This window comes from Oncorhynchus keta, unplaced genomic scaffold (assembly GCF_023373465.1).
Source record: "Oncorhynchus keta strain PuntledgeMale-10-30-2019 unplaced genomic scaffold, Oket_V2 Un_contig_3953_pilon_pilon, whole genome shotgun sequence".
Classification (NCBI taxonomy): Eukaryota; Metazoa; Chordata; class Actinopteri; order Salmoniformes; family Salmonidae; genus Oncorhynchus; species Oncorhynchus keta.
The window spans coordinates 1-20,383 of record NW_026287521.1 but is presented as its reverse complement, the minus strand read 5'-3'; the positions used below and the strand labels follow the sequence as shown (position 1 = coordinate 20,383).

The 20,383-nt window shown below is 43.3% G+C and overlaps 2 protein-coding genes across 2 annotated transcripts; one reads left to right on the top strand and one right to left on the bottom strand.

Annotated features, from left to right (window-relative positions):
- The first annotated feature begins 5,117 nt into the window (after window positions 1-5,117).
- Window positions 5,118-11,264, top strand: LOC127924337 (uncharacterized). The gene is made up of 7 exons (XM_052508931.1): window positions 5,118-5,133; window positions 5,298-5,360; window positions 6,628-6,741; window positions 9,251-9,364; window positions 9,902-10,117; window positions 10,169-10,222; window positions 10,274-11,264. Exons 1-7 carry the CDS (start codon window positions 5,118-5,120, stop codon window positions 10,867-10,869), a joined length of 1,173 nt encoding a protein of 390 aa, XP_052364891.1. The 3' UTR covers window positions 10,870-11,264.
- A 978-nt stretch (window positions 11,265-12,242) lies between these two features.
- Window positions 12,243-13,759, bottom strand: LOC127924336 (translation initiation factor IF-2-like). Its single transcript, XM_052508930.1, has 2 exons — window positions 13,631-13,759; window positions 12,243-13,414 (listed from the first exon to the last, which is right to left on the bottom strand). The coding sequence occupies exon 2, from the start codon at window positions 13,327-13,329 to the stop codon at window positions 12,574-12,576; it is 756 nt and encodes a 251-aa protein (XP_052364890.1). The 5' UTR covers window positions 13,330-13,414; window positions 13,631-13,759; the 3' UTR covers window positions 12,243-12,573.
- Between the last annotated feature and the right edge of the window lie 6,624 nt (window positions 13,760-20,383).

Here is a 20,383-nt window from a genome sequence, read left to right as displayed (position 1 = left end):
GCTAATTGAGAACAAGTTATCATTTTCAACTGCGACCTGGCCAAGATAAAGAATAGCAGTTCGACACATACAACAACACAGAGTTACACATGGAATAAACAAACATGCAGTAGAAAAGGAAAACAAAGTCTATATACAGTGAGTGCAAATGAGGTAAGATAAGAGAGATAAGGCAGTAAATAGGCCATGGTGGCGAAGTAAATACAATATAGAAATTAAACACTGGACTGGTAGATGTGCAGAAGATGAATGTGCAAGTAGAGATACTGGGGTGCAAAGGAGCCAGATAAATACAGTATGGGGATGAGGTAGATGGATGGGCTGTTTACAGATGGGCTATGTACAGGTGCAGTGATCTGTGAGCTGCTCTGACAGCTGGTGCGTAAAGCTAGTGAGGGAGATATGAGTCTCCAGCTTCAGTGATGTTTGCAGTTCGTTCCAGTCATTGGCAGCAGAGAACTGGAATGAAAGGCGGCCAAAGGCTTTGGGGGTGACCAGTGAGAGATACCTGCTGGAGCAGGTGCTGCGGGTGGGTGCTGCTATGGTGACCAGTGAGCTGAGATAAGGTGGGGCTTGACCTAGCAGAGACTTGTAGATGACCTGGAGCCAGTGGGTTTGGCGATGATAGTGAAGCGAGGGACAGCCAACGAGGTGGTGGGTAGTATATGGGGCTTTGGTGACAAAACGGAATGCACTGTGATAGACCGCATCCAATTTGCCGAGTAGAGGGTTGGAGGCTATTTTATAAATGACATCGCCGAAAATCAAGGATCGGTTGGTCAGTTTTACGAGGGTATGTTTGACAGCATGAGTGAAGGATGCTTTGTTGGGAAATAGGAAGACGATTCTAGATTTCATTTGGATTGGAGACGCTTAATGTGAGTCTGGAGGGAGAGTTTACAGTCTAACCAGACACCTAGGTATTTGTAGTTATCCACATATTCTAAGTCAGAGCCGTCCAGAGTAGTGATGCTGGATGGGTATTTTATGTACTGTATTTTTAAATCAACCAAATGGATTGAACGTTAAAGCAACAAAAAATTTAACACGGTATTTTGGGAAGGAAAACATCATTTGGGGAAATCGGACAATAATTTCATAGGGCTCTATTAGTGTTTTACTCGATGCGTTGTCCCAGGCAGGTATTGACAATGTCTTCCTTATTTTAGAATGAGAGAGCATATGGGGGCAGCAGGTAGCCTAGTGGTTAGAGCGTTGGGCCAGTAACCAAAAGGTTGCTGGATCAAATCCCAGAGCTGACGAGGTAAAAATCCGTTGTTCTGCAACAAGCAACAAGGCAGTTCACCAACTCTTCCCTCATTGGCTGTCATTGTAAATAAGAATGTGTCTTAACTGACTTGCCTACTTAAATAAAGGTAATAATATGTTACAGCTTATGTTACACAAACAATGAATTGATTTCATCTTCATTCCTTAGGGATCAATCAGGCTGCATTCAAGTACAAATATGTGACAACCACAACATTGTGAGTGCCAAAATGGCAAAGACCTTCTCATATCGAAGACAAGATGTCGTTCAGGCCCTTCCTGTGAAGGACTTCAAAGAATGAATGGCCAGCCCTGTTTGAGCCCACTCAGGTACAAAATACAGCTGAATGAAAATAGTAGGTCAAATGATTATATTAATAATTATATTAATTTAAATATTTTGTGTTGTCTTGACCTAATATTCTAATCTACAATTATACAGTTGAAGTCGGAAGTTTACATGCATTTAGGTTGGAGTCATTAAAACTGGTTTTTCAAACACTCCCCAAATTTCTTGTTAACAAACTATATTTTTGTCAAGTTGGTTAGGACCTCTACTTTGTGCATGACACAAGTAATTTTTCCAACAATTGTTTACAGACAGATTACTTCACTTATAATTCACTGTATCACAATTCCAGTGGGTCAGAAGTTTACATACACTAAGTTGAGTGTGCCTTTAAACAGCTTGGAAAATTGCAGAAAATTATGTCATGGCTTTAGAAGCTTCTGATAGGCTAATTGACATAATTTGAGTCAATTGGAGGTGTAACTGTAAAAGTCTGACTACAGTTTGAAACTGCACATGGGGACAAAGATCGTTATTTTTGGAGAAATGTCCTCTGGTCTGATGAAACAAAATATAACTGTTTGTCCATAATGACCATTGTTATGTTTGGAGGAAAAAGGGTGATGCTTGCAAGCCGAAGAACACCATCCCAACCGTGAAGCACGGGGGTGGCAGCATCATGTTGTGGGGGTGCTTTGCTGCAGGAGGGACTGGTGCACTTTACAAAATAGATGGCATCAATAGGTAGCAAAATGATGTGGATATATTGAAACAACATCTCAAGACATCAGTCAGGAAGTTAAAGCTTGGTCGCAAATGGGTCCAAATGGACAATGAGCCCAAGCATACTTCCAAAGTTGTGGCAAAATGGCTTAAGGACAGCAAAGTCAAGGTATTGGAGTGGCCATCACGAAGCCCTGACCTCAATCCTATAGACAATTTGTGGGCAGAACTGAAAATGCATGTGCGAGCAAGGAGGCCTACAAACCTGACTTAGTTACACCAGCTCTGTCAGGAGAAATGGGGCAAAATTCACCATACTTATTGTGGAAGCTTGTGGAAGGCTACCTGAATTGTTTGATCCAAGTTAATCCATTTAAAGGCAATGCTAACAAATACTAATTGAGTTTATGTAAACTTCTGATCCACTAAAAATGTGATGAAAGAAATAAAAGCTGAAATAAATAATTCTCTCTACTATTATTCTGACATTTTACATTCTTAAAATAAAGTGGTGATTCTAACTGACATAAGAGGGAATTTTTACTATGATTAAATGTCAGGAATTGTAAAACTGAGTTTAAATGTATTTGGTTAAGGTGTATGTAAACTTCTGACTTCAACTGTATATCTCACTGGGTCAGGGTATTTCATTCTCCATTTACCTACTAATTCCAATATATCCATGACATTCATGGAGGGTGATAGTTTGTAGTGTGATTTCCTTTCTGGTCCATAGAGGTACTTAAGACCGTAATAAAATCTCCCAACATAATTATAGTTGCTTGTAGAATTGATACATTCTTATATATATTTCAAAGAAGCTTGGATCACCATTATTCAGACCATATAGGTTAATAAGCCATATCTGTTTATTGTCCAATAACATATTTAAAATCATCCATCTACCTTGATGATCTGTTTGGACAATTTGCACATTTGGATCAAAATTACTTTTAATTAAAACCATCACCCCTTTTGAATTTCTTTGCCCATGGGAGAAATATATTTCGCCCCCCAGTCCTTTTTCCACAAAACTTCAATGGAAAATTGTTGAATGAGTTTCCTTTAAACAATAGATATTATATTCCTTCTCATTTAGCCAGGTAAATACTGATCGTCTTTTCGTATTATCTGCTAAGCCATTACAATTGCAACTGGCTATACTTATTTCACCACTTACCATAATGAGACACAACTTTCAATTCTATTTCTCAAAATATATGTTTGTAAATGTAACATGATGATTGTCTATATAGCAGTACCATGATATTTACATTGCTACTAAGTAAACATCCAATTGGTCCCCACTATTCCACCCGCTAAAAGCCCTCCTCTTCCCGAGTTGGTTTGTCATCCCAATGCCCGGCAGACCCCCCCCAGCACTGAAAAGACTGGGATCCATCCTTCGAAAGAGCACACAGTGCCATTTACAGAACAGAAGTAGATCAACCGCCAAATGCATTTCCATCGCCCTCACCTCGATTTCTATTATATATAGCCATCAAAATATACATTTTTAAAAATCCTGTTTCTTATTTTCCATAATTGGCTATTAATATTTGTAGTAATGTAGGCAATTTATGCAGAGGATTTTACATCTCACCAGTCTCGCCATTACCAAAATTACATTATTATATTAGCAAACAATTATTGTGAATCATCCTATATTGTCCCTAACATCTTTTACTCCTTCACAACAGTTGTGGGATATGTTGGGGTTCGTTCCTTGTTCCTTGTCAATCATTGGCTCAATGGTGAAATTAGCATTCCGACAATATCTCTAAGTAAATCAAACATTCATTTATAAATGCAATTGCAGACAGAAGTTGACAACAGCAACATAGCAAGCATGTTTCAGAGTAAGTTCTGCAACGTAGAAAAGGGTCCACGTTATTTTCTGAATCTTACTGGCGCAGGTGTTCCGCAAGCGACCCGCCTCGACAACATCCGGTGAAATTGCAAAACGCCAAATTCAAAATACAGAAATAGTCATAATTAACATTCATAAAAAATACAAGTGTTATACATCGGCTTAAAGATGAACGTCTTGTTAATCCATCCGCTTTGTCAGATTTAAAAAGGCTTTACGGTGAAAACATACCATGTGATTATCTGAGGACAGCACCCCACTTACAAAAGTGTACAAACATTTTACAACCAAGTAAAGGAATTACAAAGGTCAGAAATAGCAATAAAATTAATCACGTACCTTTGAAGATCTTCATATGGTTGCAGTCACAAGAGTCCCATCTACACAATACATGTTTGTTTTGTTCGATAAAGTCCCTCTTTACATCCCAAAAACTCAGTTTTGTTGGCGTGTTTTGTTCAGTAATCCGCTGGCTCAAAGGCGGTCAAAACATGCAGACGAATACATCCTGATAGTACCAGTAAAGTTCTTCTAAACATGTCAAACGATGTTTATAATTCATCCTCAGGTTGTCAATTGTCTAAATAATCGATAATATTTAAACCGGACAATGGCGTATTCAATAGATAAGAAAAACTACGAAGGGCAGCCAATTGGTCACACGCGCAAACCAGCACTGCATGATTCTACAGTCCACTGACAGAAAGGTCTCATTCTTCTTCATTTTTCAGAAAACAAGCCTGAAACACTGTCTAAAGACTGTTGACATCTAGTGGAAGCCATAGGAACTGCAATCTGGGTCCTAGCCCATTAGATACTCTTTTGGCATTCAATTGAAAATACTCACATGAAAATAAACACTTCCTGGATTTTCCTCAGGTTTTCGCCTGCCATATCAGTTCTGTTATACTCACAGACGTTATTTTAACAGTTTTGGAAACTTTATTAACCATTGTTACGTCCTAGATGATGGAGATCAAATGTACACCTTTTCCACTGAAACACCCACAACACGGTCCCTCGTATTGATTATATTCCCAAGCATCTCCATGCAGTCAGACTTTTGATTTTGTGCCACCAGGGCCACAATAATATACCCCCTCTCTGAATGTCTGAGTGTGACCCCCTCCCCATGGGTTACTGCAGCTAGTGTTGCCAGCACTGTCACTGCCTGGGTGGGGGCACCACACCGGAATCCCCACCAGCTAGGTACAAGGTCTTCAAGGTTCTCATTAGCAGCTTTGAGAATGTCCTTGTATATTATGCTCTCCCTTTAGGGGGCTTTGGCTTTGCAGGACCAACCCTGCCAAGCAGGCTCAGAATCTGGAGGCTCAGAACCTGGAGGCTCAGAACCTGGAGGCTCAGAATCTGTAGGCTCAGAATCTGTAGGCTCAGAACCTGGAGGCTTAGAATCTGGAGGCTCAGAATCTGGAGGCTCAGAATCTGGAGGCTTAGAATCTGGAGGCTCAGAATCTGGAGACTCAGAATCTGGAGGCTCAGAATCTGGAGGCAGAATCTGGAGGCTCAGAATCTGGAGGCTCAGAATCTGGAGGCTCAGAATCTGGAGGCTCAGAATCTGGAGTGCTGCTCTTGGTCTCTGACCGCATTTTGGCTGCATACAGACTGCTTACAGCAGGCACATAAAACAGTTAGGGACTTCTCCTTAGTATCTGGGTCATTCAGGTGGGTGTCTAGGGTTGTGGGTTGTGGGTTGTGGACCGTTCCATCAATATAGGATCATAAATAAATCAATTAGATATATCATTTATTTTAAAAATGTAGTTCCCCATGATAGGACAATAAATACATTACATTTATAATTAATTTGAAAACACTGTTCCATCATGATAGGACAATAAATAAATAAAAAGTATATCCATCATCTGAACAACATTGAAAGCTCTCTCACTCCCCCACTCACAGCAATACATTGGTTCAGGGATATGCAACCATTTCTGTTCTCACTCAACGCCCAACTTTCCCAAACATAAAAGAAAACACACCACACCGTCCACACATACTGTGTCTTCTGTTTACTGAGTTTTTATCTTCACCATGTTCAATTAGTGCTTTTGTGTTCCAATTAGTTCTATTTGAAGATGTATAGAAAAGCCATATTTGTTATTGTATTATTACAATCCATAACCGGCTAGAATTGTGTTTCATCATTTTCCTGGTCTATAAGAACCTTTATCATTTTTAAAATAACCATGGGGTAGTCTGTGTCTCTGAACAACTGGTTATCAATATATAGTTTATCGATGACGAGAGCTACTCGTTTCCCTTTTAATCTATTTTCCTTATATTGGATACAGAACTTTACGCCGTTCTGCAATTTCCTTCGGAAACTGGTCATTCATGACAATTTTGGTCCCAGCAAGTCTTTTACCCAGGCTTTTAACCATTATTTTATCTTTATAGGAAGCAAATTTGGCAAAGATTGGGTGTTCATACCTCTGCCCTCTGTCTGAAGCAGTGTACTCGTTCCAGTTGGATTTTGACGATAGCTTGGCGTGTCATCTGAAGCGCTGTAAGGAGGAACTCTGTAACTACAGATTCAGGAACTTCTCCTTCTTTCTCTTGGATACCTGTAAGTACCAGATTCTCTCTCATGGATCTAGTCTGTATGTCCAGGAAGGCTTCTCTCAGAACGATGTTCTCCTTTTTAAGTTCATTCACTTCTGTTTTAATCTTATTGACTGTCCCTTTTAGCTTGTTTGTTAGCTTCTCCAATGTAGCAGCCCTTTTCATCACTCATCTCGAGGCCTTCAACTCTTTTATATCCTTACTGACTAATTCAAGTATACCCAGTTTGTCATTAATTGATTTTAACAGATCGGTTTCGACCTTTACCATCCCGGTGGTGAAAATATTAAATTGTCTGTGTCTAGAAGAGTCACGTTTTCGTTTTTTAAAATCTGTTCCCTGTCTTACTCTCTGTCATGTTTGGGTGTTGCTTGTTTTTGTAATATTTGTCGATACATTTCTCTAGTCTTAACATTTGTTTTGTGTTATTATCCAGATCGAAGGTTATCATGTGTAGTGCTAATATTTTAGTCTGACTTGCCGATATTGAATATTACGTTTTTATCTTGAGGTGCTCTATATAACTATGTTCAGTCCATCATTACCTGTCTCAGTCCCACCCTTACCTGTCTCCTACCACTGTATAAAGCTCTGCACACTCTTGGCATTCTCTCAACCAGCTTCATGAGGTAGTCACCTGGAATGCATTTTAATTAAGAGGTGTGCCTTTTTAAAAGTACATTTTATGGAATTTCTTTCCTTAATGTGTTTGAGCTAATCAGTTGTGTTGTGACAAGGTAGGATTGGTATACAGAAGATAGCCCTATTTGGTAAAATACCAAGTCCATATTATGTCAAGAACAGCTCAAATAAGCAGAGAAACGACAGTCAATCATTACTTTAGACATGAAGGTTTGAACATTTCTTTGAAGTGCAGTGGCAAAAACCATCAAGCTCTATGATGAAACTGGCTCTCATGAGGACCGCCACAGGAAAGGAAGACCCAGAGTTCCCTCTGCTGCAGAGGTTCATTTCATTAGAGTTACCAGCCTCAGAAATCTGCAATCAACTGCACCTCAGATTGCAGCACAAATAAATGCTTCGCAGAGTTCAAGTAACAGACACATCTCATCATCAACTCTTCAGAGGAGACTACATGAATCAGGCCTTCGTGGTCGAATTGCTGCAAAGAAATCACTACTAAAAGACACCAATAAGAAGAGACTTTATTGGGCCAAGAAACACGAGCAATGGACATTAGAACCGGTGGAAATCTGTCCAAATTTGAGATTTTTGGTTCCAACTGCTGTGTCTTTGTGAGACGCAGAGTAGGTGAACTGATGATCTCTTCATGTGTGGTTCCCACCGTGAAGCATGGAGGAGGAAGTGTGATGGTGTGGGGGAGCTTTGCTGGTGACACTGTCAGTGATTTATTTAGAATTCAAGGCGCACTTAACCAGCAGCGTTACGCCATCCCATCTGGTTTGCTCTTAGTGGGACTCTCAACAGAACAATAACCCAACATACCTCCAGGCTGTGAAAGGGCTATTTGAACAAGAAGGAGAGTGATGGAGTGCTGCATCAGATGACCTGACCTCCACAATCACCCAACCTCAACTTAATTGAGATGGTTTGGGATGAGCTGGACCGCAGAGTGAAGGAACAGCAGCCAGGAAGTGCTCGGCATATTTGGGAACTCCTTCTAGACTGTTGGAAAAGCACTCCAGGTGACTACCTCTTGATGCTGGTTGAGAGAATGCCAAGAATGTGCAAAGCTGTCATCAAGGCTAAGGGTGGCTACTTTGAAGAATCAATAGTATAAAATATACTTTGATTTGTTTACCACTTTTTGGTTACTACATGATTCCATCTGTGTTATTTCATAGTTTTCATAGTTATTTCATGTGATGGGAGGACCAAGAAGAAGAAAGGTTAGCACTTCTCCTTGTGTAATAACACTTTTCATTATACCACTGGCTGTAACTGTAGGTTAACTATTGATTTCAGGAAAACGCCAAGGAGTGTGGAGATGCATCTCAGATCTACCTACCCGTCTGTCTCTCTCTTCTTCAACGGTCTCACTGCCTCCTTCACCTGTCTCAAGACCTCCACGCTGGTTTTCCGATGACAGACAGACAGCTACCTAGCCTAAACCCCGCCCCCTTCTGAATCGGTATCTCCCTGGAATGTTCCAGAATGCCTGAACTTAGCGCCTGCTGCTGTTTGCGTCATCTTTATCAATCAATATGACTATAATTTAAGTAATTATATTGATAATCTTGGCTGATGGACTGAGAGGAATAAGCTGTTGACTGACTCCATGTTTGATGACTTTACAATCACAGAGAGATGTTGACTGACTCCATGCTTGATGACTTTACAATCACAGAGAGATGTTGACTGACTCCATGTTTGATGACTTTACAATCACAGAGAGATGTTGACTGACTCCATGCTTGATGATTCAATGTGGCCTGGGTTTTCACTGATGGAAATGGATGGACTGTTTCAGGAAAAACCTTCTAGTCACATATCATATATGCAATCTAAGACTTACTAAACCAGTTGACCAGGTTGGCTTACTGCAACACAAGAACCATTACTGACCACCTACTTCTGTGTTGGACTACTAGGTGGAACAGTCATTCTGTTAGAAGGAACAACGTTACAATGTGATGGACTACTAGGTGGAACAGCCATTCTGTTAGAAGGAACAACGTTACAATGATGGACTAGTAGGTGGAACAGCCATTCTGTTAGAAGGAACAACGTTACAATGTGATGGACTACTGGTGGAACAACCATTCTGTTAGAAGGAACAACGTTACAATGTGATGGACTACTAGGTGGAACAGCCATTCTGTTAGAAGGAACAACGTTACAATGTGATGGACTACTAGGTGGAACAGCCATTCTGTTAGAAGGAACAACGTTACAATGTGATGGACTACTAGGTGGAACAACCATTCTGTTAGAAGGAACAACGTTACAATGTGATGGACTACTAGGTGGAACAGTCATTCTGTTAGAAGGAACAACGTTACAATGTGATGGACTACTAGGTGGAACAACCATTCTGTTAGAAGGAACAACGTTACAATGTGATGGACTACTAGGTGGAACAACCATTCTGTTAGAAGGAACAACGTTACAATGTGATGGACTACTAGGTGGAACAGCCATTCTGTTAGAAGGAACAACGTTACAATGTGATGGACTACTAGGTGGAACAGCCATTCTGTTAGAAGGAACAACGTTACAATGTGATGGACTACTAGGTGGAACAACCATTCTGTTAGAAGGAACAACGTTACAATGTGATGGACTACTAGGTGAAACAGCCATTCTGTTAGAAGGAACAACGTTACAATGTGATGGACTACTAGGTGGAACAACCATTCTGTTAGAAGGAACAACGTTACAATGTGATGGACTACTAGGTGGAACAATTCTGTTAGAAGGAACAACGTTACAATGTGATGGACTACTAGGTGGAACAACCATTCTGTTAGAAGGAACAACGTTACAATGTGATGGACTACTAGGTGGAACAATTCTGTTAGAAGGAACAACGTTACAATGTGATGGACTACTAGGTGGAACAACCATTCTGTTAGAAGGAACAACGTTACAATGTGATGGACTACTAGGTGGAACAACCATTCTGTTAGAAGGAACAACGTTACAATGTGATGGACTACTAGGTGGAACAACCATTCTGTTAGAAGGAACAACGTTACAATGTGATGGACTACTAGGTGGAACAGCCATTCTGTTAGAAGGAACAACGTTACAATGTGATGGACTACTAGGTGGAACAACCATTCTGTTAGAAGGAACAACGTTACAATGTGATGGACTACTAGGTGGAACAACCATTCTGTTAGAAGGAACAACGTTACAATGTGATGGACTACTAGGTGGAACAACCATTCTGTTAGAAGGAACAACGTTACAATGTGATGGACTACTAGGTGGAACAACCATTCTGTTAGAAGGAACAACGTTACAATGTGATGGACTACTAGGTGGAACAACCATTCTGTTAGAAGGAACAACGTTACAATGTGATGGACTACTAGGTGGAACAGCCATTCTGTTAGAAGGAACAACATTACAATGTGATGGACTACTAGGTGGAACAACCATTCTGTTAGAAGGAACAACGTTACAATGTGATGGACTATACTAGGTGGAACAGTCTCTCAAAACTCCAAAGATTGTATTTTCTTCAACACTTTGTTTTTATTTCTGTAATGCTTCAGGGAAATGTAAAGACAAGGTCCTGGACAGTAACAGGATTATTGTCTTTCTGTCTGAGACTCTGTCATCATAGAGATCTAGTAGTTTATTTAGATTAGGGTTGGGGTCAATTCCTTTACATTTCAGGAAGTAAACTGAAAGTCCAATTCCAATTTTCCTCAATGCCACTATGAGAAAATGTCAGTTTACTTCCTGAATTGACTGTATTGACATTGAACTGACCCCAACACTGATCTAGAGATAAGAGACTGTAGTCCTCGAGGGGGAGAAGAGGTGAGGGGAGGCAGGGAGCAGCGTTCCTCTTGGGGGAGTAGTGGGGATGGGAGGCAGGGTGAAGGGGTCCTCTTGGGGGAGTAGTGGTGAGGGGAGGGAGACAGAGGACAGCCCAGTCTGATCACTGGAGGTTCTCTCGCTACAGAGATGGTCTATAGAAGCCTTTTAGTAGCTGACATTCCTAACCTCAACTGAGAGGGTCTCAGTCCCTCCTATGGCCCTGTTGGTGTCCACTCTGTCTCTCTGTGTGTGTCCTGTTCTTCGCTGTCTGGGACAAAGGGGGGTTGTTGTGGAATTCAGGGGGGTGGGGTTAGTAGTCTTTTGGCAGCATGACCCTGCGACCCCCCATGAAATAACACAAGGTGATCTTCCTTCTGAAAGGAATATTGTCCAGGGCCTCCACTGCCACCCTCTTGTTGCCCCTGACGCTGCTCTCCTCCTGGTCGTACATGGGACACATGTAGGCTGTTCGCCTCAGGGCGTAGATGTCCACCTCGTCCTCGTCGTCCCACGGCTGGTAGGGTTCCTGGGAGGGAACAGCTGACTTGACCAGACGGGGTCTCATCATGGCCAGCTCTACGTCACGGGGGATATGCCTCAGACCCAGGCTAGACCTCTGGACTCTGACTCCTTTAAATTACATTACATTATGTTACATTCATTTATTAGTAATTAATTTATGAATGTTTAAAAACATTAAAATCATATTCCTGGTTGTACATCAGCCATCAACATACATTATACAATATTGACAATATATTCAACAGACAAAATGTGTCATTGCACAGAGAAGTGCTGACCTTTCTTTCTCTTCTTCTTGGTCCTTTCATCCCAGGCGTTGGCACTGACAAGGGACACGTTGCCCTGGCCCAGGGAGGGCAGCAGTTTGGGCCGGGGGGCCACCGGGGGTTTGGGGACCTTCTTTGCAGGAGGAGCATCCCTCTGGGCTCTCCTGGCCAGCAGGGGTCCTGTCTGGACGAAGGCCTCAGGCCTGATGATGTCCCTGGGTGGGCTGCTGCTCCCTCTGGCAGCCTCCTCTGGCTGGGCAGCTTTCGGCATGGAGAGAACAAACACATTGTTGCTGAAGCTGCATGACTCTGAAAGGGCCGGCTCCTCCAGGGTCAGAGGGCAGGTAGAACGGGACTCAGGCTGGACTATGTCCACAGCGCTGGTGGTGATGCTCACAGGACTGGTAGGTTGGGACTCGAGTATAACGGGACACACAGGATTACTGGGCTTAACTTTTCTCCTAGTGGTGTTCCGAGGGTTGCTAGGCCTTCCCTCAGGTCTGGAAGGCTGAACATCATGCTGGACCAGGCCGACTGGTCTAACAGGCCTTCTAGTCGGTTGCCGAGGGTTGCTAGGCCTCCTCATCAGGTTTGGAAGGCTGTATCTCATGCTGGACCAGGCCGACTGGTCTAACAGGCCGTCTAGTGGGTTGCTGAGGGTTGCTAGGCCTCCCCTCAGGTCTGGAAGGCTGAACATCATGCTGGACCAGGCCGACTGGTCTAACAGGCCGTCTAGTGGGTTGCTGAGGGTTGCCAGGCCTCCCCTCAGGTCTGGAAGGCTGTACATCAGGCTGGACCAGGCCGACTGGTCTAACAGGCCTTCTAGTTGGTTGCCGAGGGTTGCTAGGCCTCACATCAGGTCTCGTGATGCTGACAGGGATTCTAGGTATCATTGTCTCAGGCTGGTACAGGCTCTCTGGGCTGCTGGGCCGGGAATCAGGCAGAAGCTTGTAGTTCTTCAGAACCTCAGTGAAGGAAAGGTCCTTGTTGCGCCTGCGTCTGTTGGTTTTGGCAGGTAGCTGGGAGCTGCTGCTGTTAAACCAACCGGGAGACTCACGACATCCAGCCTGGACAGGAACCAGGGACTGGAGGTCTCTCCTCTCTCTGTGGGCAGCTGTGGGCCTCTTGGGCCTGATTTCATCAGGATTGGGAGCACGAGGTACAACATGCAGGGAGGGGAACGCTGAGGGCCTGAAAGAGGAGGCCATCACTGGGGCCTGGCTGACCTCTTCTCTCTCCAGCAGCACTCTGTTAGAAGGACAGAGCAGTGGAACACCGATGGACCTTGGTCCTCCAGACCCATTCAGGTTGGGCCTCCTATTCATCATTCACTGGTCTGCAGGATTCTAATCAGAATGTTCCTTCTAGTCTTGAATACTTGGAATAGGAAGTGGCTTTCAGAACAATTAAACTCTATAAAAAGAGAGCCACAGGAACATCTTTGTTTATTTAGTATTTGGGGAAATCTAATTTCATCACATTCAGTTCTGAGTTTAAATAATTATTTGGGACAAGATATATTCATTCAAATAATTTATAATAGCCTAGATATATCTGGTGGTCAATAAAACTGTCTATCCCCTACCCTAATTGATCTGATAAACAGACAGACATGACAGGTGTACTTACCGTTCGTTCACCTTGCAGTTCAATCAGCTAATGATCCGTCATTTCACCAGTGGCAGCTTGGTGTTTGATCATTACGTCATCAGAGGCATTTTGTATTGTGACGCAACAATACCAAGCATCAACCTTCCTGTCATGGCTGCCCCTGTAGTTTAATATGTCAACGAAGTGTATTAATCAATCAGACAATCAAACCATCAATGAATGACTGAATTAATGAAGCAATTTCTAATAAATCAGCTTAAGTGTACTGACATAATTAATGGACGAGACTAACAATTACGAAAACGCATCAAATCAATGATGCGTAAAAGTAGATTCGCTCCCACATAGTAAAGTTCGACAACGAACCACTTTAGTGAGTCAATAAACTAGCCAAGACTTTGGACGAGGTATATTTGTCCCAATACTGTAGAGAAGGTTACTTCTATATGAGGAACCTGCGACCAGAAAGACTGTTCTGCCGTTTTATATAAAATAATCCAACAGGCCATCTTCTTCTACAGTAGCATCTTACTCTTTCCTGTGTTCATCTCCCTCGACTAGATGTATCTATTCTGTGGCCACCACACGTTTTATATGTCATGTTTGTCTTGTAGCTGACAGTGGGGTGAAGACAGGAGCGCAGTTCAGCTGACACGAAGGCGCGGACTGGGGGAATCCGACATGGAGACCTGACGCCACTTTTACGCGCACTTTCGGATTGGTCTACTTTGAAATGAACATAAATATTAACGCAACATACTGGAGGTTGGGCTAAGTGTTCAAGTGTTGGTTTTACACATGTTGATATAGAGAAATATAGTCTAATAGTGGATCGGACTTCTGCAGTGTTGGTGGGGTAAATAAAACTGATGATGTGCTTTGGCCTCTATTCTTTTTGCATGTTATTATTTTTTAAATATTTCGGGAATTCCTTCTCATTTATTAACCAATTACATATTCAATAATTCGTGTATTTATTTAGCTTATCTTGTTTACATGTAATACCCTATGGCCTGAACATAGAAATAAGAATGAATAGAACAGACATGGAAGCTCTAACCCTGGCAAATGACTGGTATTTATATTTATTTAGGATCCCCGTTAATTTCTGCCAAGGCAGCAGCTACACTTCCTGGGGTCCAGCAACATTAAGGCAGTTACGGTGCATTCGGGAACGTATTCAGACTCCTTGACTTTTTCCACATTTTGTTACTTTACAGCCTTATTTCAAAATGGTTTAAACATGTTTTAGCTAAACAAGATAAGCTAAATAAATACACGAATTATTGAATAAGTAATTTATTATATATATATTTATTTATATTTATTTATTTTAATTTTATTATTTACAAAAGTATTCAGACTCTTTGCTATGAGACTTGAAATTGATCTCGGGTGCATCCTGTTTCCATCGCTCCTGAGTTCATCTGTGGAGATGGTAGAACCTTCCAGAAAGAGAACCATATCTGCAGCACTCCGACTAATAAAGGGTTTTATGGTAGGAAGCCACTCCTCAATTAAAGACACATGACATACCGCTTGGAGTTTGCCAAAAGGCAAATTTCACAACATTTCTGAACCTATAGATTTTACAGTTCCGTATGTTTTCCATTGGTTATCTTGTTATTAGTCCCACCCTTCAGCTCCATCCAACTCCTCCCATCGATCTCTCAACACCATCCATTTGGGATTTCTATTTGCCAATTATTTTTCAACTGTGATGTGATGTGATGTGATGCTTCACAAAAGTACTGAACCTTTCTATTCGCATAGCTTCTACAGATTGTAAATTAAAAATAAATATTTTTGGTAAAATAATTCTTATATTATTGATTGATTTACTATGGCTTTTCAAATCACCCAGTATTGCTCTCTGCAGCGTTAGTTGCAATTCTTCAGCCATTCCTGGACCTGTGACCAAAAACGACCTACATATGGACAATACCAAAATAAATGGCACAGCTGTCAGTTTTTTGGTCCTTCAATTAAATTGGTATATGTTTTTATTTATCACACTTTTCTTTAACCATTTACGTTCTTTAATACAGGGCCGACATACAAGTTCCTTACTTTTCCCCTTCGACTTGCCTCTTCCAATTTTGTGGTAATGCTGCAATTAGTTGGTTGTAATTTTGGGTAGAGCAGACATTTCCATATGTCTGTGTTAGCTGCATGTGTGACAACTCCACCAGTCCTATTTATGATATCATTCACTGAAATTATACATTTACATTCACATTTAAGTCATTTAGCAGACGCTCTTATCCAGAGCGACTTACAAATTGGTGCATTCACCTTATGACATCCAGTAGAACAGTCACTTTACAATAGTGCATCTAAATCTTAAAGGGGGGTGAGAAGGATTACTTATCCTATCCTAGGTATTCCTTAAAGAGGTGGGGTTTCAGGTGTCTCCGGAAGGTGGTGATTGACTCCGCTGTCCTGGCGTCGTGAGGGAGTTTGTTCCACCATTGGGGGCCAGAGCAGCGAACAGTTTTGACTGGGCTGAGCGGGAACTGTGCTTCCTCAGTGGTAGGGAGGCGAGCAGGCCAGAGGTGGATGAACGCAGTGCCCTTGTTTGGGTGTAGGGCCTGATCAGAGCCTGGAGGTACTGAGGTGCCGTTCCCCTCACAGCTCCGTAGGCAAGCACCATGGTCTTGTAGCGGATGCGAGCTTTAACTGGAAGCCAGTGGAGAGAGCGGAGGAGCGGGGTGACGTGAGAGAACTTGGGAAGGTTGAACACCAGACGGGCTGCGGCGTTCTGGATGAGTTGTAGGGGTTTAATGGCACAGGCAGGGAGCCCAGCCAACAGCGATTTGCAGTAATCCAGACGGGAGATGACAAGTGCCTGGATTAGGACCTGCGCCGCTTCCTGTGTGAGGCAGGGTCGAACTCTGCGGATGTTGTAGAGCATGAACCTACAGGAACGGGCCACCGCCTTGATGTTAGTTGAGAACGACAGGGTGTTGTCCAGGATCACGCCAAGGTTCTTAGCGCTCTGGGAGGAGGACACAATGGAGTTGTCAACCGTGATGGCGAGATCATGGAACGGGCAGTCCTTCCCCGGGAGGAAGAGCAGCTCCGTCTTGCCGAGGTTCAGCTTGAGGTGGTTATCCGTCATCCACACTGATATGTCTGCCAGACATGCAGAGATGCGATTCGCCACCTGGTCATCAGAAGGGGGAAAGGAGAAGATTAATTGTGTGTCGTCTGCATAGCAATGATAGGAGAGACCATGTGAGGTTATGACAGAGCCAAGTGACTTGGTGTATAGCGAGAATAGGAGAGGGCCTAGAACAGAGCCCTGGGGACACCAGTGGTGAGAGCGCGTGGTGAGGAGACAGATTCTCGCCACGCCACCTGGTAGGAGCGACCTGTCAGGTAGGACGCAATCAAAGCGTGGGCCGCGCCGGAGATGCCCAACTCGGAGAGGGTGGAGAGGAGGATCTGATGGTTCACAGTATCGAAGGCAGCCGATAGGTCTAGAAGGATGAGAGCAGAGGAGAGAGTTAGCTTTAGCGGTGCGGAGCGCCTCCGTGATACAGAGAAGAGCAGTCTCAGTTGAATGACTAGTCTTGAAACCTGACTGATTTGGATCGAGAAGGTCATTCAGAGAGAGATAGCGGGAGAGCTGGCCAAGGACGGCACGTTCAAGAGTTTTGGAGAGAAAAGAAAGAAGGGATACTGGTCTGTAGTTGTTGACATCGGAGGGATCGAGTGTAGGTTTTTTCAGAAGGGGTGCAACTCTCGCTCTCTTGAAGACGGAAGGGAAGTAGCCAGCGGTCAGGGATGAGTTGATGAGCGAGGTGAGGTAAGGGAGAAGGTCTCCGGAAATGGTCTGGAGAAGAGAGGAGGGGATAGGGTCAAGCGGGCAGGTTGTTGGGCGGCCGGCCGTCACAAGACGCGAGATTTCATCTGGAGAGAGAGGGAGAAAGAGGTCAGAGCACAGGGTAGGGCAGTGTGAGCAGAACCAGCGGTGCCGTTTGACTTAGCAAACGAGGATCGGATGTCGTCGACCTTCTTTTCAAAGTGGTTGACGAAGTCATCTGCAGAGAGGGAGGAGGGGGGAGAGGATTCAGGAGGGAGGAGAAGGTGGCAAAGAGCTTCCTAGGGTTAGAGGCAGATGCTTGGAATTTAGAGTGGTAGAAAATGGCTTTAGCAGCAGAGACAGAGGAGGAAAATGTAGAAAGGAGGGAGTGAAAGGATGCCAGGTCCGCAGGGAGGCGAGTTTTCCTCCATTTCCGCTCGGCTGCCCGGAGCCCTGTTCTGTGAGCTCGCAATGAGTCGTCGAGCCACGGGGCGGGAGGGGAGGACCGAGCCGGCCTGGAGGATAGGGGACATAGAGAGTCAAAGGATGCAGAAAGGGAGGAGAGGAGGGTTGAGGAGGCAGAATCAGGAGATAGGTTGGAGAAGGTTTGAGCAGAGGGAAGAGATGATAGGATGGAAGAGGAGAGAGTAGCAGGGGAGAGAGAGCGAAGGTTGGGACGGCGCGATACCATCCGAGTAGGGGCAGTGTGGGAGGTGTTAGATGAGAGCGAGAGGGAAAAGGATACAAGGTAGTGGTCGGAGACTTGGAGGGAGTTGCAATGAGGTTAGTGGAAAAACAGCATCTAGTAAAGATGAGGTCGAGCGTATTGCCTGCCTTGTGAGTAGGGGGAAGGTGAGAGGTTGAGGTCAAAAGAGGAGAGGAGTGGAAAGAAGGAGGCAGAGAGGAATGAGTCAAAGGTAGACGTGGGGAGGTTAAAGTCGCCCAGCACTGTGAGAGGTGAGCCGTCCTCAGGAAAGGAGCTTATCAAGGTATCAAGCTCATTGATGAACTCTCCGAGGAACCTGGAGGGCGATAAATGATAAGGATGTTAAGCTTGAAAGGGCTGGTAACTGTGACAGCATGGAATTCAAAGGAGGCGATAGACAGATGGGTAAGGGGAGAAAGAGAGAATGACCACTTGGGAGAGATGAGGATCCCGGTGCCACCACCCCGCTGACCAGAAGCTCTCGGGGTGTGCGAGAACACGTGGGCGGACGAAGAGAGAGCAGTAGGAGTAGCAGTGTTGTCTGTGGTGATCCATGTTTCCGTCAGTGCCAAGAAGTCGAGGGACTGGAGGGAGGCATAGGCTGAGATTAACTCTGCCTTGTTGTCCACAGGTCGGCAGTTCCAGAGGCTACCGGAGACCTGGAACTCCACGTGGGTCGTGCGCGCTGGGACCACCAGATTAGGTGGCCGCGGCCACGCGGTGTGGAGCGTTTGTATGGTCTGTGCAGAGAGGAGAGAACAGGGATAGACAGACACATAGTTGACAGGCTACAGAAGAGGCTACGCTAATGCAAGGGAGATTGGAATGACAAGTGGACTACACGTCTCGAATGTTCAGAAAGTTAAGCTTACGTAGCAAGAATCTTATTGACTAAAATGATTAAAATGATACAGTACTGCTGAAGTAGGCTAGCTGTCAGTGGCTGCGTTGTTGACACTACACTAATCAAGTCGTATATTCGATTTAAAAAAAAAAAAAAAAAATTAATCAATTAGTGTTGTATTATTTGTTCTGTCTTTTCAGGTGGATTCAACTGAAATTACAACCAACTTTCTAAGGCTTGTTTATAAAATAACGATATTTTGGAGATTATTTTCCTTTTCAAACAACCGAAAGTGAGCAGGTGTAATCTGAATAAAGGGAAAAGGCCATTCATTCTTGAACACAGGATGAGACATTCCTACAAATTTACTAGAGAACCAGTTTGGATTTAAGTATAACTTTTGTATGACTGATGCCTTTAGTGAGAGGTCTAATGCTTTAATATTGTAATGACCTGACTAGATCACAAAGGAACAATTGTCCAGACAGAGGGTTGAGTTTACGAATGTACGGTTTATTAACCCAACTCTCCACAGGCTACTGTTTGGCCCACGACAAATAAATGAAGGATACCTTATAAACCAACCGTGACCTTCTCTTGTGAAAGACAGACATAAGAGAGAGAGAACAACGTCTAAACCTGGTCTTAAATTCCAATGCTCCCAGCCCAACCCCCCTCCACGCCTCTCCACCAATCACCAGGAAGCCCGGCATCAGAACGTTCCAGGCATTCCTGTGATTGGCAGATAACAGGTTGATTGGCATGTCGGACCCCGCGAACACTGGGTACTGGTAAGTACAACACAACCAACTAATAGCCTGACACATAACACACAGCTGTCTGTCTGGGTCGGTACAATATTTAATCATTTCTGCCCACCGAATTCATATTCGTTATAAACTGTAAACTGAACCACCGACATAGTAAATATTGCAAAAGAAAATCAAATGATTTTTACTAAAAATAAAAGGTTTCTGCTTTTGAACACATTTTAGATTATAGTCCTTAATTTATGTGTTAAAGACGGGCATTTGCAAATAAAAATCCAAGGTGATATGCTGCTAAATTTGAACGAATATTTCTAAGTAACAACCAACAACTTAAAAATATGATGTTGAAATGATCATTATTGTGTTGGACTGACATGCCAGATCTAGTTATGAACGTCAGTTGTGCTTGGAACATTTCAACAGACGTCGTCTTGATCTTTCTCCTCTGGAAAGGCCATGTGGCAGGTAACGACCAAACTATCACTTGGAATGTAGTTTGGATCTACACACATGTTTTCAACGAAATGTCAAAAAATATTCGTTAAATAATATTCTTCAAGTACGAAAAGCCTTTAGCTAGTTATATTGCCAGAGTAAGTTATATATTAGCACGTTGATAAACGAGCTAGTTAACTTCCATGAT

Bases quoted from the DNA above. Each gene is read 5' to 3' on its own strand.
- LOC127924337 (XM_052508931.1), top strand. The intron at 10,118-10,168 runs GTGGAACAATTC...ATGGACTACTAG, and splicing joins ACAATGTGATGGACTACTAG to GTGGAACAACCATTCTGTTA. The intron at 10,223-10,273 runs GTGGAACAATTC...ATGGACTACTAG, and splicing joins ACAATGTGATGGACTACTAG to GTGGAACAACCATTCTGTTA.
- LOC127924336 (XM_052508930.1), bottom strand. From the start codon at position 13,329: ATGATGAATAGGAGGCCCAACCTGAATGGGTCTGGAGGACCAAGGTCC.